Below are 16,973 nucleotides of genomic sequence, written 5' to 3' on the forward strand. Positions count from 1 at the left end.
TGTTACATATAACTATGTGTAAACAGTCCTTGGGGCAGGGACTGGAATGCCTGCCTCTGTCCCAGGAAGAGCCCAACCTACCAACCCTTCTTCATCTAGCAAAGCTTGCTTTCTCTCCCAGGAACAGCTTCAGGCAGGAGCATGGTGGTTCAACTTTTACTAAACCCTTAGCTCCCCTTGGCTTATTGAGTAAGGAGTTACCAGCATGGAGCGGACCCAAGTAGCTCCACAAAAAGGTAAAACATTGAGGCTAAACAAAACTCCATGCTTCTAGAAACAAGATGATAGTATCTGGATAGTGATTTTTTTTTCATCAGTACTCAGTTAGGTGCTCTGGAAGACATTCATGGGGGTATAAGGCTGTACAAAGCTCCACTGAGGACAGGAGTTCAAGAAGAGCAAGATACTCAAATTGGGTGCAAAAAAGCACAGGTAAAGATTTGGTTAGCTCAGTCTTTCCAGAAAGTCTTTTCCACTCCCCCCACCAAGCCTCTCAGTCCTTCAATTTATTTTTCTATTAGACAGCTGTAAGAGTTGAAACCAGTAACTTAAACAGGGTTGCTGGACTTTCAGCAGGCAGTCAGAGCTCCTAGAACAGCAAGGATCAGGATGACCACACCAGCAACTGCAGCCAGCCCAAATACCATCCACAAGTGACCTGCATCTAGAAAGGAGAAGTAAGGAGGTGGTTACAGCCAGAGCTGGGACCTGCCAAACAAACCACCCCCCTTCCCTGGGTTTGCCCTACCGCGTGAAGGCATCTTCCTAACTGGGTGATCCTTCCAGCTATTGATGAAGAGAGGTCCAACCACAACATCTGCTTCTTTCACCAAGGGATCTGAAAGGGAGGATCTTTGAGCACTCAAACTTGTTTGAAAATCTAGCTCTCCCAAGCCTTGGATTAGCACTGAGGAGCCAACAAGTAGCGAGGCAGCTCCAGCCACCCAGCTCTGAGGAAGGTGCCACGATGGTGGCAAAGCCCAAGAGGCATGATGAGACCTACCAAGCTGGGAGGGCATTTCTCTCCGGGCACGTCCTCCTTGCCATCGGGAGGGAGCATGGAGCCACCTGGAGTGCCCAGCCAAGCCACAGCTCCTCATCTCACAGCAGGAGCAGACATCCCAGGTGCCTTCCACAGGAGCCCAGCTAGAAGAGATCCTGGTGAGTAGCCCACCCTGTGGTAGGAATCCCTCACATGCTTTCAGGTCTCAGAGACCAAAACCCTCCCACCCAGATGGCCAACCCCACCTTCCTGGAAGGTGACACATCAGATGAGAAGCCCAAGCTCTTCACCTTTGGGCAAGTTGCTGTTCCAGCTACTCACAGGTTGCTGGCTTTGTTGAAGGAGCAAGCCTTGTTCAGAGGGTCAGGAGCTTGGTCAGCCAGGGAGACCTTCAGGTGGCACGTGATGTAGATCTGGGGGGGCCAGGCAGAGCAGACAGGTTAGGCTGTCATTTGCCTTTATGGCTTTCTCATGTACTATGAAGTTGGTCTTCAATGGGACCACTGTCTCCCCAGGGCAGCTCAACCCCACCCTGTTTCCTTCAAGCCACCTAAGGGTTCAGCTGTTGAAGCCCATCAGAAGGGCTTGTCTTGACCAGTATCAGAACTGGTCTCCAAGGAAGATCCTTGGCTCAGAGGGCCATGATTCAGAAGCAGTAATACAGGGTGACCTCAATCATATGTTGCTATGAGGCAGTTGCCTTGGAAATGTAATTCTAGACAAAACCACATTAACTTTCTTAATGGAGTGAGGCTATAGCCCCATCTAGGCAAGGGAGTTCACTTGCTTTAGGAAGGATTTACCAGATTGCTGGAGTCTCCTGCAAACTTGAATGCATCTACTGCAAACTGAAGCACATCTTGCCTGGGTCTTGGGGATATAAAAGTTGAGGTGGCATCATCCAGTTGCCCATCCACCAGGCACCTAGACACAAAAACAAGGACCAGCAGGATCCCGCTATCAGAGATGCCCATCACCTGCAGAAGGGTGTCTCTTAAGGGAACAACCAGCTCTTACCCACTGAAGTCAATGAAAGCATACTGGGGAGAAGAGCTCCTGTCTGGGGTCAGAGTGGCCACACAGTTGTCCACAAAGAGCCTCAGAGGTGCATGGTTCTCTGTGTTGACACTAGCTTGGAAGTGGAGGACCTCTCCCAGTTGAAATATGGTGGAGACTCTCTCAGCACTCCAGTCATCTGGAAGGAGAGGCCACCAGGCACTCATGAATGGGAAGCCAGCTTGTGCTTCACTGCTTCCACCCAAGGAAACCCCAATGGGCACAAGGCCCTGGGTACTCACCAAAACTGTACCAAACCCCAGCTGCTCCAGGAGCACTGGGGTGATACCAGCACCAGCTGTGCCATCTAGTGGCAGCATGGCCACCTCAGAGGCCAGCCCAGGGTGCCCTGCACCAGAGGAGACCCTCACGCAAAACCTACCGTTCATAAGGCGCAGGGAGAAGGGTAGCTTCTCCTCAGAGGACAGGGTGGAGCGGAAGGGCGCCCATGTGGGCTTGACACCATTGCTGCTTACATTGTCCCTCCTGGAGAGAGAGATGACCACGGTTAAATGCTCTGCAGCAGCAGAAGGGCTTGCTTGGTGCTCATCTGCATCGGCTCACCTTGGGTAGTGGCACTCAATAGGAACCACAGCAGGGCTGGCACGGATGATGACTGGGTTGCCAGCAGGAACTGGTTTGTAATTTAAGCTTGTGCTGTAGACTAGAGCATCAGGGGTCACCTGGGGAAAGACAAGACACATTATCTAGTCATTAAGAGCCCTGTTCTTTTGGCCACACACACAGAGCAGCACATTTAAGTCTGGAGACTCAGTGCTGAGATGTTTCTTCTGGTCATCAGCCAGTAGCATTTGTGCTGGAGGCAGGTGAGTGGCACTCATCCTGCTGCAGGCATGCTCTGGGCTGGGAAGCTGCTCCAGCCTGTCCCAGGACAGCTTCTGGTCAGCAGCAGAGCTGGATGCAGAGGTGCTCAAACTGACTCTTATTTTTCTTCTTCTAGTTTCCATGTCCCAGAACAACAGACAGGAAAGTCTGTCCCCCAAGATATCAGAGGGTGACTTCTGCTCAGGGGGATTTAATGAAGGTATCTGCTGGCTGGAGTATGGGGGAGTACCTGCTCACCCTCGTGGCCCCAGGCCTCTCCCAGGGGGGAGAGGCCACTTCAAATTTAAGTTTTCTGTGAAGGAGCTTCATGCTACGCTCAAGCAGCAGTAAGCAGCACCCAGATGCCTCCTAAGGTAGGAATCCACTGCTGGCTTGCTGCAGTAGCTCCCAGCACCAGGTCACCTGGGCTCCCCCCTGGAGGTGGCAGCAACAGCATAAATAGTCCTGGAAGATTTAGATACCTCTGTATTCATCAGGAAAAACCTAATTTCTCTGCCTCTTGCATGCTCTTCCCTGCTCACACAACCCCAGAGCTAGCCCCAGACAAGACAGCACAGCTTCTGTTGCCCTTGAAAAGCAGACTGAGACATTCAGCCTCTAGGAAGGGCTTTGGAGCATTTCCCTGAGCCAACTACATCACAGCCCCCTGCTAGTCTCAGCATCCCAAGGCACTGAGGTGCAAGCCAAAAGGCAGACCCCCACCCTAGGGCTCCAGACCCCTCCAGCCTTACCCTGAGGGTGCTGCCACACTCATGCAGTCTAGCCGCGAAGGTCACCGTGGTCTCAGCAGTGCTCCAGACTGCAGGCAGGCAGGCAGCTGAGCCCAGGGTCAGCTCTGCAGCCTTGACCAGGCGCCCCGTGCCAAAGAGGTCCCTGTGCACTGTGACCACCATCTGCGCCTCCTGGCACTGCACAGCCACAGGGTGCAGTGGGACAGCAGCCTGGAGCTGGGAGACATCTACCCATGCCCAGGGGGAGGGCTGGGAGAAGGCATGGGACTGCCCTGAGGAAGGATCCCCTCCATACCTCCATAGCTCTGCCTCCCCTCTAATGAAGCCCCATGGGTTGTAAGCAACTACCTCCCCAAAAACCCAGAAGAAAAGAGCAAACCCCAGGCTGCTTCTAGGCCTCATCCTGCCTACCACAGTCCAGCACAAGGAGCAACTGCTGCCCAGGGACCTTTTATAGCCCACGCCTCCCACAGCTGCTCCCACCTCAGGTGATGCTCAGCACACCTCCTGTAAGGGCAACTAGCAACAGCTGAGAGCACCCAGTTCCCTGGGGAACTCATCATGGTGGGCTCTAATGAGCTAATGAGGTGCTGGACTGGGTCCCTTGCCCACAGGAGAGATGTTGAGTTTGCTGTGCAGCCAACTGCAGTTTTTTGCCCTGTTTTTTGGTAACAAGCAGCTCTGTAAGATCCATAGAGACATGTCCCACCTTCAGACCATATGTCCCACCTGCAGATCATGGGGCCCTTCTGCAGTGGGGTTGCTGGGGGATGGCGTGGGAGGTGACACTTTCCCAAGGCAAACCCACTCTTCAGGTGCCCAGACTTGTCCCTATCCCCAGCTCCTTTAAGATGGTGATGATCCTCATGGAGCCGCTCATGTCAAGGGCAATTGGGGATTTCCAGGATGTGAGGGACTCACAGCTGGCTCTTCTCTACTGAGCAAAAGTTGATTTTTTGGAGGAAGAAGAGGAAATTTAAACTTGAATTATGTGGAAGAATAAAAGGAAAAAGGGGGATCACGGAGGAGATCCCCATCGGTTGAACTGCATCCCTGCTCCTGCAGGACCAGGTGCCACACAGTGGCATCCACACTGGTGCTGCCACCTGTATCTCCTTGTGTTTCCTGGGATTTTAGCAAAAGGGAGGAAAATGCTTCTGCACACATGGCTGTTTGACTGTTTCCTGAACAGACTTGTCCCCTGGAGACTTGTCCCCTTCCTTGGCAGGACTGGTGTTGAAATGAGTGGTAGTAAAAGAATTAATAGAATAATCCTTATCAGGAATAATATTAGAGCTATTAGGTATTACAGATAATAATTATTTCTAATAATTATTAGAATTATTAGACCTGGGGCAAAATGGTCCCCACAGTGTCTGGGCAGTCCATCCCTTCCTGGGATGATTCAGCAGCAGATTGTCGCCTCCGTGGTCCCCAGAGGGAGGGGATCGGGGCTGGTTGACCCAGCTGAATCACCCTGCAAGCTTCCTCATGCCTGGTTAGAGGCTATAAATCAGCAGAAAAAGCAGCTTGTGTATTGAAGTGACACCGGGGAGGAGCATGGCTTTGGGCAGCAGTCCTTTTAGAGGGTTTTAGGGACAGCACAAAGATATTTGCTTTGCCCCTGCCTCTGGGTGGACATTGGTGTGCTCATTGCTTTGATCACACATGCAGGTGAGGACCAGGTGAGATGCCCATGAGTTTCGGGCGATAGTCGTGGTTGAATCAGGCTGTTTTGGTATGATCCAAACTGGATAGCTGCCAGTGGGCAAGACAGCTATGCACCATCCGAAGGGAAACGACTTGGGTTGTTCCCATGGGGTGCAGGCTGACGAGCTTTCTCAGCACCTCCCTAAGCAAACAGGACCTCTTGGTGCTCTCTTGCTTGTCTTCAAGCCAACGCCTATCTTGGGGATAGCTGCATGTCTCACGTACATGGGTCATCCCATGCTCATTGTGCTCACCTCAGCTGTGTTGTGGGCTCAAGGGGCCATCATGCTGCAAAGGACCCATCACCACAGCACCCATCACCCTGCACATCTGCCTTTTTGAGCAGGTGGGTATTGTGGGAATGGAGAGCAAAAGGAAATAATTTGCAATGCACAACAAATTAGGAAAATTATTTATTTCTTCTGCATCTGTAGGCAGTCGCAGAAGCCAAAGAGCAATGAGGTGCATTCCCTGATCAAGCAATTCCCTGTCCGTCTTTGAGCTTGGAAAGCAGGGGGAGAGGTAGGAAAACCATACTCCTCTGTGCCCACTTAGGAGGTTCATATCCCAGGCTAGAGGGGTTAGATCCTGCTGACTGAAGGAGGATTTTCAGTTCTTCCTTCAACCATGTCCCACACAGCAGCTCACAGGAACAGAGCAGCTCTGTGCAACCTCTTCCCAGCAATGACCACCATCCTTGTCCTTCCAAGCCAGTTTCCCCACCTGCTGTTTCTCCAGCTGACTTTGGATTCCATTGACCCCCCAAAAAACCCAGACCAGAAATGGTTTGAAAGATTTCTCCCAAAAGCTGGCTTGATCCATCCAGGGGGGAAACAAAGGCATGGCGTGGCTGCAGGATGTTGTCAGAGCCAGGACATCTCCCAGCCAAGCTAGTGTCCTCACCTCTTCACCTTAGCACCGGTTCAGACAAGAGAGGACAGCAAGAGACTGTCACACCCCAGAGACCCAGACTAACCACCCCAGGCAAGAACAGGCAGGGAATATTGAAGACAAAACTACTGATGTGAGCCGGAATTTGGCTCCAGGACTCATTCCCCGTGGGTGAGAGGGGAATGAGTCCTGGAGAGGCACCAGCATCTTTCAACACCTTTCCTCGCTCTTTATGGCTCCTGGGAAACTGCTGCCTGCCAGGGTCTTCTGGCTTTCAGCCAACTGCTCCTGGCACTGGAAGTAGACCTTGACCTTGTTCAGGTTTTGGATTTTGTTTTCAGAGCTGTGCCGGTGAGTGTTGATGATGCGGCACACTTCCTGTAGCCCCTTCTCGGGGTTTTGCTGGTAGCAGGACCAGAGCTCAGAGAGGCCAACGTTGTGGGCGGCCAATGTTTGGGCTGATGGCTTGGTGAGGAGCTTCTCGGCCAGCAAGGGCTGGAGGGAAATGAAGGACTCCAGGTTGGCTTGACTGAGGATCACCCTGGGTTTCTTCACCAGGTTGACGTCCAGGACCTCACACAGGTACTTCATGATGTTGGCGTTCTCCATGGTGCTGCAGTCACCGAAGTGCCACCAGAGGTAAGTGCTGGCCAAGTTCTTCAGCTTGTAGTTATCCCTCTCGGGCATCTCCTCCTTAATCAGGGGCAAAATGTCCAGGAAACCATACACGATGGAGCTGAACTCCTCTTTCTTGTCCATGACCGTCAATGCTTTCAAGAGGGTGGGAAAGGGGAGTGACCAGAGACCAAAGCCACCCAGGATGGGCCTGTGGACAGTGTTGAGGTAGCACAGCAGATTCCTCAGACCGATCTCGCAGACACTATTTTTCGCCATCAGGCTGGACAAATATCTCACTGGCTGAATCAGGACTGGGAATATTTTCTCTCCATCTACCACTGTCATTTGAATGCTTTCATTTTCTAGAGAAGAGGAGGGGGAAGGGAAGGAGGATTGGAGAGGGAGGACAGGCAGAGTTAGTCTCTTATTCAGGAGGAAAATAAAACATTGAGTTGCTCAGTCTCTAACAGCCTTCACCATTGATAGCAGCTGGGGGACTGATCCATCATTTCACCTATCTCCACCATTCAGTCACATCCTCAGTTTCCAGCATCTCCAACGTCCTTCAGGAGTGTCCTTCCCATCAACACTAACACCTCCTGCAGTGGAATCATTTACCCCACCAGGAACATGAGGGCTTTTACAGCTTTTTGAGCATGGACTAAGGAGAGGGGCTTGAAAAGTAAAATTCACCTCGGCCAAGAGAGATTGGCCCATGGGAAGGAAAAGCAAGGGAGCCCATGTTGACATGATGGCACAAGGGCTGGTTAACTAGCTGAGCAATCTCAGAGAAGTCTCCCCATGGCCCTACAGGCTCCATGTTCCTCCAGATGTCCTGAAACTCAAAGGCAAGGCCTCTTGGGAGCTCAGGATATTGTCCTCTCCCTTACACAGCCAAGGCCATGGTGGACATGCCTGTACCTCCCCCCCCCAAAAAAAGAAGAGACACTGACAGATGCGGGGATCTGAGCTGGCTGCAACATGGGACCTCTCCACTTAGGATCTTACTCAAAATCTTCACGTCAAAGAAGACCAGGGATCCTTGTGTCGTGTCCAGTGGTTTCTGGCTGCTGATGGGAAGGCCCAGGTAGCCTTCGCTGGTGCTCTCGTCAAGGGTGTTGCTGAGGTCATCTAGCTGACTGGAGTCCTGGAAGAGCACAAAATTTGCTTTTAATAAATGTCACAGGAAGAACCAGGGCAGCAGCTCTGGGCACTCGTGTGTCCTGGAGGTTACCAAAGCTCAAATCTACTCAAACTGCCTGCTAGAGGACTTAGGATGTAATAATCCCCTCTGGTTGGTCATGAAGACTTGACTCCTCCAGCACCGCAAAACAAAGTGACACGCATACTCCATGCATGTCCACATGGGACAACTCACTTAGATCCTTCCCAACTGGCTTTCTGCTCAAAAGTGACAGAAAAGTTGGGGCTACCCAACATTTCCCCTCTGGCTGTGAGCCAAGGACCTAACCCAGCAAACAGCAGGCGGGGAAGGGAAGTTGCCCATTTCTAAAACCTCTTCTGAGGAGCTGGTCACCAGCTTTTGGTTGCACATACTGTCATGGGAACTGCTCAGTGCTGCAAAGTACAACAAAACCCCATCCATCCATAGCCTCAAAGAGGAGGTGAGGTTTTGGACTGCCTCTTCTTGCTGGCCTTCATTTTGGCTTCTCACCACCTTGGCACCAAGATGGTATCTACCAAGGTCTCCAAGCTGCTGGGCAGCCCAGTTCCCCCAGAACTGAAGAGCTACAGGGGATTTATTTTGGCACTCATGAAGGATTTCACAAGTTCCTTGCCGGGCTCTAAGGGGGATTATGGGATGGTCCTGAAGGTCTGGAAGCACCAAGTGGTGCAGTCTTCATGGTTTAAACACTGAGCAATGCAGGGCCAAGCACTGAAGGCCCTTTAGCTGCACTCACCATTGACTCCTCATCAGTGCTGTCCTCCTCAAAGCTGTCCGGGTAGAGAATATCGCTATCTGCCAAGGTAGGAAAGATGTGTCACCTTTCGGATGTGGGGCTGGCCACACCTGCAGTGAGTGCCAGGGCCGATGGTCCCCTGATCGGCATCACCAACCATGCTGAGAGGTGGCCCTGGACAGCCAGCAAGGTGGGTGTGGAGCAAGCAGGGAGCAACCCTGCCCTCAGGGTCCACCTGAAAAAGGACTGATTCCCCCTCAAGCCACAGATACAGAGTACACACTGGGCAAGATCCTACTGGGGAGAGAGGACCAAAAGGCAGCATCATGTAGCCTAAGAGTATGCAAGCAGTTGAAGAAACAAAGTCTGGTTCTCCATTAATTTCCACCAAATACCTTGTCTTTGAACAAGACAATGTGCTAGGACATAACTATCCTCCTGGGACGTCTATGGAGATGTTGCAAACTGCCCTGCCTTGATGCCTACACCCCATAAAGTCTACCTGTGGCTTCACTGCTCTGGACACCGCTTACCTGAGTCGTGAAGCCCACCGTTGCCATCTGGCACGTCTTCCAGCAGGTTGTCCTCCTTGGCAAGAGTCATGGGGGACACCAAACGGCTGGTCCCAGGCTGGTCCCAGCAGCTTGGCTGGTTCCACCCATCGTTGTCGTCTTCAACCTTCGTCACCTTCACTGGCAACGTCAGGAGTTTTGCATTTTGGACTTTCTTCCTCTTTGCAGGAGTGGAGGTGGAGACCTAAGTGGGCAAAGAGGAGCCCAGTGAGAGTGGCTCTGCATGGTCAGGGATGGAGATGTCCTTTGCCACTGGAGCACAGCCGAACAAGCTTGACCACACAGGTTTGTCCCTGCCCAAAGCAAGTGTTCTGTTTGACCAGACAGTCTCTGCTGCTCTGGGGTCACCCAGCACCACGTCCGCATTTCTGGCATGAAGCCCCTGGCTCTCCCGGGCTGTGGCCACTCCAACCGCCTTCATCAAGGTCCCCTCTCTGCCTGACAAGGGTCAGGAAAACTTTCTGCTTTGCTTAACGGCTGCAAAGGAGAAGATGGGAACCTCCCCTTCCTGAGCTGGAGGAATAAATAATCTTTATCTTCTTGCTTCAGCCCTGAGGCCCCCAGGCTCTGCAGGACTTGCAGGAAGGGCTAAGCCCTTCTGATCCCAGGCTGGGGACGTGCTCTGCAGAGGGGCAGCCTGGCAGTCCCCAGCCCTGGTCCTGTGATGGCTGTTTTGTCCCATGCAAAGGCAGACAGGTCTGATGCTAGACAAGTCCTTCATGCACTATGGGACTGGAAACCAGAAGAGACCTTGCCTTCAGCATCATTGAAGGCCACTTCTGCTTGAGTGTAACTCTGCCCTTCTTGTGGGAGATGTGTTTGGGGTCCCAAATCCATCACAACCAGTCGCAGCATCTCTCCCCTGCCAGCCCTGGATGTGGGCAGGGCAGGGCAGGGTGCAGGCAGGAAATGACTTGCAAGCCACCATGCCTACAAGAGCTGTTTACAGTGCATGCAACGGCATGTCTCACGTTGAGATGCTTGCACCTTAGCCAGAAAGGGACAAAGTCTGCCCTGGCTCTGCAGCCCTATGCCCAGCCAGCTTGGCTGATCTCCTCTTTCAAAAGAGAACTTGGAAAGCAGCAACCAAATGCCAGAGGTCAAGCAACCTTGCAAGGGCCAGGGGTAGCCCCAAATTCCTGCCAGGTAACCCCACAAGGCAAAAATCTCAGAGCAATGCAAGCAAAACCAAGCCTCACCTGGTGGGAGTTTTCCATGGCTGGAGCTGGGGTAGTTTCTGAAAAAAGAAAAACACAGCGAGCTGAGAGGAGGGCAAGCGTGGCTGGGGATGTCTGAGAGCAGGAAGAAAAGACTCTGCAGAAGGTGCAGGTGGCTCTGGGGCCACCTCCTTGGAGGGTCACCTCTTGGAGATGCTACTGAGGCCAAAATCCAGCAGTGAGCTTGCAGGCTGGGCTGGAGAGGTGCCCATTCTGCCCAGCCACCTGCCAGCGCATTCACCCATCCTTGCACTAAAGCGTTTCCTCCAGCTCTCCCATATGGGTTTGCTGCCCTCCCACCCATCCCAGACCCATGAGCCAGGAGGTCACCCGTGCTGGGAAGGAAAGAAAAAAGAAAATTAGTAGGATCATGCTGTTCCTGAGCAAAATATCGCCATGCAGTGGCGAGGGCTTGTTCGCGGGGGACATGCTGCCTTCCCCAAGCCAGCAAAAGACCAATGCACCGTTCATCGCAGGAGGATTTATTGGCATAGCAAGGTGAGATGGAGAGCCTGGTCTCCATAGGGACCTTCAAAGGGTTTTCCAAGCAGCCACAGTCCATGGCAAATGTTCTGATTTGCAGACCCTCACTTCTTCCTCCGCTTCTGAAGTCTGGTGCTGGGCTTCCCACCACGCTTGCTCCTGGTGGAGTGCCTTGATTTGGGGCATTCCACCTCAGAGGCTGGGCTAGAGGGCTCTGAGTGTGCTGGGCTGGCAGGGGAGGTGGCAGGAGGGGGTCTGCTGGGAGAAAGGGCTGTGGCAGCTGCTGGGACCAGCGGTTCATGCCTCTGTGGGGTGCTGGGAGGGAATAACTCCAGCAGGTTGGAAGGCAGTGATGGCCAGTTCATGTCTGCGGTGGGGGGGTCCCGTGGACTGGCCATGGGTTGCAGCAAGGGTCCCACAGCAGAGGCAATGGTGGCCACGGGGCAGGACATGGCCCGGATCTGCCGGGTCACGGACACCAGGTGCCTGTTTGCCCTATGCTGAGCTTGCAGGAGGCCATTGCCTATCTTCAGGAGCTCGTCCACCTGCTGCACGTTGGACCTGGCCCAGCTACTGAAATCTTCCTGCAGGCAGGCCAGAGAGTCCTGGATGCTCCTGGGAAGAGGCACAGTGTCCCCATGGGCTGACCCTGTGTCTTCCTCTGCTTCTTCATCCCTCTGCATCAGAAGGGCTGGAGGTATGGATTGGGTGGGGGACATATCCCCTCCCTGGTCTGGACACACGTGTCTTCTGCCGCCAGAGGGGTCCAACACAGGAGCACAGGGCTGGTGGTGGGCAGGCAGCCCTGTGAGGAGACCTCCATGCAGTTGGCAATGCTCCCTGGAAGACTCCAGGTCGAGGATCAGGGTGGTCTTGTCTTCGGACGGGGAGTCATGCTGGGAAGCGGACGTACCTGTTGTGAGGAGGGGGGCTGAAGGGAGCAGGAGGGGAGAATCAGGACTCAGAGGGCCCTTCCAGCCTGCCTCGTTGGGGTGGAGAGGGGAAACGGAGGGATGATGCCTACCACGCGATGGAGACGCAAGGAGTGGGGTGGGAAGCAGCTCGTCCCCAGGAAACCCCACGATCCATCTGGGACATCACCCTTGGGCTTTTCTATGGACCGTCCATAGCCCATGAGCTTGCCCTGGGGAGCTCAGTGGTGGACACCCACCGAGGGCCAAGGAGGACACTGGTCATATCCCAGGTCTGAAGACAGCAGCAGGGGGATGGAGCAGAAGACCCTGCAAAGTTTCTTCCTCCCATTGCTTTTTTCCCCCCCATTTTCTGGAAGGATGCTACCACCTTCTCACCAAACCTGGATCCTCCAGCACACCATCCCTGCACACACCACAGATGCCAAGGCCTTCACCATTCCCAAACCACCAACACCTCTGTGACAGCACTACTGCCGAAGAGCTGGCGGAAGACCTGGGCAAACTCAGCAGCGGTCATGGACCTCTTGCTATCCCTGTCAGGGAGTGCTCCCAGGGAACATTTCGCCTTCACAGTTGGAAACGCCATCCCAAGGCGGTAATTAACAACCCAAAAGGGGAATTGCCCCAGGTGGTTGTGGACAAAGGTTGAGCAAAGACACACTGGCTGGAGATCTGAGGAGCAGAAGTGGTCAGTGGGTGGCAGGACACTAAGGATTGGAGGATGGTTATGACCCCTGAAGGACCTGCACGTCACCAGCACAAATGTTTCTCAGAGAGGATGCAGAGTTGATCCAACCCTTCCACCTGCTTCCTCCTTGCCAACACCAGCCTCTGCAAGCCCCTGCTCCACACACCCCATCTCCAAGTGTCACTCACCTCCCTTGTCCTTCAACCCACGGCATGGCTCCATCCCAAGAGATTCACCATGTTCCCTCCCAGTACAACTGCATTTGGGGGACTGCTATACTCCACAAGGGCAAGAGACAAGTGTTGCTTTGGAAGTGATGGATGCAACAACTGCATCCCACCCTTGGGGGAGGTTGGACTGTGCCCACCACATGAGCAAAGGCTGGAGGCACAGGTCCATCAAGTCATCACATGGAAGGAGACTTGAAAAACCCATGGAAAAGATGGTCTAACCAGGGATTATAACCTTCAACTCTGCTTTCGGTCCTCCTCTCCCCAGCCTGCCTGCCCAAGTGCCTCCTCACCTGGGTGCCCCATGACACGCTCCACCAGTGCCTGCAGCCTGGTTCTGCACTCAGCGAAGTTCCTGGGCTGCGCTCGGTCCCTGGCCACTGGTGCTGGCTGCAGCTGCTGCAGTTCCTCCAGTGAGTCCTTGATGAAGGGCTGCATGTCCATCACCTCCTGATCTGTGGCATAGAGGCTCATCTTCTCCACCAGCCGCTCGCCTGCCTCCATCCGCTGCAGCACCCCCTCCACGCGCTGCAGCTCCCTCGCCAGCTCCTGCTGGCCCTGCTCCTGCTGCACCTCCACCAGCTCCAGCAGCTCCTCTTCCTCCTGCCGGATCAGCCGCACCAGCTGCTCCACGCGCTGCCGGATCAGCTCCCGCATCTCCTGCTGCGCCTGCTCCAGCTGGGTGGCCTCATCCTGCAGCGCCACGTAGGTGGCCTCGAAGCTGCTTCTCTTCTGCTTCAGCTTCTGGTTCATGGTGCCCAGCTCCTCCTGCCTGCGCTGGGTCTCGCTGTGGATGTCGCAGAAGGGGGCATGCTGGCTGTCCAGCAGCGCGCAGATGCAGCACAGTGGCTTCTCGCACTTCTTGCAGTAGATGCTGTCAGGCCAAGCACAAGCAGAGCAGTAATTTAGACCATGCACTTTGCAATTAATTAATTTATCAAATTGCAAATTCATTCATTCATTGAATTTAAGTTACCACCAAGTTTGGGCCAGGCATTTGGTTTTACACTCTCCCAACTGCAAAAAAGTATGTTGGTTCACTATCTCCACAGTGTTCCTGCTCCTCTTCCAGGCTGGCTAAAGTCACTGTGGTTGACTGTGCAAGCATTATGGTAGACATTCATCCACGCACTGCAAGGGCAGTGAACAAATGAGCTCTCTGCCCTTCCATGAGTGCTTTATGTATAAGGGTTATGTATAAGAATATAAGACCAAAGAGTATCTTATCTCCATAAGATGCCTAAGGCAAGAATATAAGTGGGGAGTGGAGATCATCATCCATCCCTCATATAGGTAGCATTGGCAGGTGGTGGGTTTGGGACACACTGAGGCATCTGGGCCGTCATGGCTAGCATCAGTGCCGGCCTCCATGGATGCTCCAGCCCCTTCCCCTCTCGCTTCGACTTTCCCTTGAGGGCATTTAAACCTTGTCCTGCATTGCACCCATGCTGCTCCCCAAATCCTCTCCAAGCTGGTCTAACACCATCAGCAAAATACACCCTTCTCTGCTGTCCATCACGGCAGCTGAAGCAACAGGCCTTCTTCCTGAGCTCCATCAACCTGACCCTCCTTACCCTAGCAAGGAGCACCCCTCCCTCGGTCTACCCTGTCCCCACTCTCCCATCATCAGCTCACACTTGGCTTCATGCAAACCCTCCCTCCATTCCCTAGTGCCCACCGGTCACTACTTCCCACCCATCTGTTCCATGACATGGTGGCAATCAGAGCAGCAGAGGGACAGGGACACCCTGCTCAGTCGCATCATGGACTAGTCCAAAGACATTTGTGACAAGAAACCACCCAGATGGGGACAGACCTCCTTAGGCCTACCTTACAGTCTGGCTCTTGTGGGTCGGGTTGGAGCAGGACAAGTTACTGGTCCTCCTGGTGCCCTCGAGGAAGTCTTTAGCAGACCCTGCCCTGATGTCCATCACCTTCTTGGCTTCGTGGCTCTCCCTCTTCAGGTAGCGCTGGTGGGCCTCGAAGCACGTGATGCAGAGGAACTCTTTGCACTCAGAGCACCAGAACTCACTGGCTTTCTTGCAGTTGTCGCAGAACAAGTCAACTCCACCAATGATCTTCTTGTAGACCTTGAGCCTGGCCTGCAGGCTCCTGAAGAGCAGGTTGTCCACGTCGGGGATGCTGCTGGCCTGCGGGATGGCCGTCCGGCACACGGGGCACTGCCCAACAGGCTTGTTCTCACTCAGGCAATTGGGGCACAAGGTGTGGAGGCAGGTGAGGAGCTTGAGGTTGGGCGATTCCTGCTGGCAGCCCTCACAAAGGATGAACTGGAAGTCATCTTCTAGGAGCTTGGGGAGGGAGGGAGAGAGGAAGAGGACTGAGTGCTGGGGTGTGTTTTTAAGGGCTTCTGAAACCACATCTTGGGGGGGGAGATGACCTGCAAACCCTACTTGGAGCAACCAGTGAGCAATCACATCCCACCAGCAATGCCCAGGCCCTGTAAGCAGGCCAGAGATGGCCCGTGCACCATGGTAAGGTTGGATGCGTGGGGCCCTGCTGAATGCTTCCTCTCCCTCTGGCAAAGAGGAAACAGGACGATCCCCCTGGCTATGAGGCTGGGGAGGGCTGCAGAGGGGCACCACAGAGGATGGAGCATGGAGCATGGAGGAAGCACCTGAAGACCCATGGATGACACCCGGGCAGGGTGGGAACCATCCTCCCAGCCATCATCTCACCCACCTCCCTCACCCAGCCCGTCCCTCTGGCCTCCTGCCTCCCTCCCTCCCTCCCTCCTGCATCTGTGCTTCCACAGGGCTGGGAGGGCTGGATTGGGGACCAGCCCCCCCTCTCTGCCACCCACCAAACGGGGAGGGGGGGAACACCCCAAAACTCTTATCCCCATGGCCCCTCCCTAGGCCATGCCTTGGCGCTGGGGACTTCCTGGTGACCTGGACCTCCCCGCCCCGAGCCCCCCGCACCGCCGGGGCCCAGCGCCCGCATCCCCCCGACATCCAGCCCTGGGCCAGCCGGCGCTCACCCGGGTGTCGGCGCCGGAGCTGGCCATGGCGGGACGGGCAGGGCAGGGCGCGGAGCCCCCTCGCCTGCCTGCGCTGCCTGCGCTGCCTGCAGTTTCGATTTCTTCTGCGCTGTAAATAACTCCTCCTTCCTGTCGGGGTGGGTGGGGAGCTGCGCAGAGCCCGCTCGCAGCCCCGGCCCCCCGTAGTGCCCTTCCCAGCCGGCTCAGCCCTTCCCGGCCGGCCAGGAGGGAAGAAACCCGGAGGGGACCCCAAGAGTCTCCCCCCTCCCAAAAGGCGTTTCCCCAAGGAGCAGCATCCCCCAGGAAATGTATTGCAGGGCCCCAGTGCCCTGCTGTGAGGGGGCTCAGGGACTGTGTGCCCGTCCCCCGCTTTGGAGAGCATTTCCACATCCCTGTTTGTCCTGGGGGGCTGGCTGTGTCCTGGCTCTCCTTTGCCCCTTCCTGCAGGGCATCAGTACCCCCCAGCCATCTGCACCATGGGGACCACCATGAAAGGGGGACCACCACAAAAAGGGGACCACCACAAAAAAGGGGACCACCAGGAGCACTTGGGGTTCACCCAGCCTGGCAGCCCCAAAAGGAGAGGGCATGGTGGGCCACTACTGTCATCTGTCCTTGGGACTTTTGATGCCTGTAGGACCTCCAAAGCTTGGCCCAGGCTGGTGCCACGTAGCCCCAGGCCTTGAAGGAGACGTCCAGCAGGTGGTTTGGCCCAAATGCACCCGTGAAACATTTAAATTTGAAACATTTCAATTCTGGAAACATTTCAGTTCTCCTTGCCCCACCCTGGCAAGCAGCCCCTTGCAAGGCCAGGTCAGGCCAGTAAAACCGGTCAGGCTTGTCCCACTGGTCCAGCAAAACATCCTGGGGGCTGGTAATGCTACATGGAGCTCCAAGACATCTTAGCCCCTGGAGCGCTGGGTGCTGTAGGAGAGCTGAGCATCCCCGGAGAGGCCGTGCTGCATCCTGACAACTCTTCCTCACCATGGAAGAACTTCATGTGTTCATCGCAACCATATGGTGAGATGGAGTCACACCATGCAGCCTCCTTGACTGGCAGCAGCTCCCACGCC

The 16,973-nt window shown here is 54.6% G+C and overlaps 2 protein-coding genes across 4 annotated transcripts; both read right to left on the bottom strand.

The window, feature by feature from the left end:
• Nucleotides 1-569: 569 nt before the first annotated feature.
• On the bottom strand, nucleotides 570-4,038 carry ZP3 (zona pellucida glycoprotein 3). The gene is made up of 9 exons (XM_075504173.1): nucleotides 3,637-4,038; nucleotides 2,624-2,742; nucleotides 2,442-2,545; nucleotides 2,021-2,198; nucleotides 1,807-1,927; nucleotides 1,325-1,416; nucleotides 1,004-1,146; nucleotides 749-838; nucleotides 570-664 (listed from the first exon to the last, which is right to left on the bottom strand). The coding sequence occupies exons 1-9, from the start codon at nucleotides 4,036-4,038 to the stop codon at nucleotides 570-572; spliced, it is 1,344 nt and encodes a 447-aa protein (XP_075360288.1).
• Nucleotides 4,039-5,780: 1,742 nt separating this feature from the next.
• LOC142411556 (protein PML-like) lies at nucleotides 5,781-16,954 on the bottom strand. 3 transcript variants are annotated; one of them, XM_075505617.1, is made up of 8 exons: nucleotides 15,901-16,954; nucleotides 14,733-15,211; nucleotides 13,196-13,776; nucleotides 10,549-10,586; nucleotides 9,311-9,533; nucleotides 8,778-8,836; nucleotides 7,864-8,002; nucleotides 5,781-7,217 (listed from the first exon to the last, which is right to left on the bottom strand). In XM_075505617.1, the coding sequence occupies exons 1-8, from the start codon at nucleotides 16,288-16,290 to the stop codon at nucleotides 6,448-6,450; spliced, it is 2,679 nt and encodes an 892-aa protein (XP_075361732.1). In that variant the 5' UTR covers nucleotides 16,291-16,954; the 3' UTR covers nucleotides 5,781-6,447. The 3 variants fall into 3 exon arrangements, 1 of the variants encoding a protein (XP_075361732.1); XR_012776210.1 differs by lacking the exons at nucleotides 5,781-7,217; nucleotides 7,864-8,002; nucleotides 8,778-8,836 and adding an exon at nucleotides 11,096-11,962 and having other exon boundaries at nucleotides 9,444-9,533; XR_012776209.1 differs by lacking the exons at nucleotides 5,781-7,217; nucleotides 7,864-8,002; nucleotides 8,778-8,836 and adding an exon at nucleotides 11,096-11,980 and having other exon boundaries at nucleotides 9,444-9,533.
• Nucleotides 16,955-16,973: the final 19 nt, after the last annotated feature.

Source organism: Mycteria americana, chromosome 6 (assembly GCF_035582795.1).
Source record: "Mycteria americana isolate JAX WOST 10 ecotype Jacksonville Zoo and Gardens chromosome 6, USCA_MyAme_1.0, whole genome shotgun sequence".
Classification (NCBI taxonomy): Eukaryota; Metazoa; Chordata; class Aves; order Ciconiiformes; family Ciconiidae; genus Mycteria; species Mycteria americana.

Coding starts and splice junctions, on each gene's coding strand:
- ZP3 (XM_075504173.1), bottom strand. CDS start 4,038: ATGAGGCCTAGAAGCAGCCTGGGGTTTGCTCTTTTCTTCTGGGTTTTT. Junction 2,743..3,636: donor AGTGTGGCAGCACCCTCAGG/GTAAGGCTGGAG, acceptor GTCTTTCCCCAG/GTGACCCCTGATGCTCTAGT. Junction 2,546..2,623: donor ATTGAGTGCCACTACCCAAG/GTGAGCCGATGC, acceptor CTCTCTCTCCAG/GAGGGACAATGTAAGCAGCA.
- LOC142411556 (XM_075505617.1), bottom strand. CDS start 16,290: ATGTGGAAATGCTCTCCAAAGCGGGGGACGGGCACACAGTCCCTGAGC. Junction 15,212..15,900: donor GCTCCGGCGCCGACACCCGG/GTGAGCGCCGGC, acceptor TCCCTCCCCAAG/CTCCTAGAAGATGACTTCCA. Junction 7,218..7,863: donor CTTTGACGTGAAGATTTTGA/GTAAGATCCTAA, acceptor CCTCTTCTCTAG/AAAATGAAAGCATTCAAATG.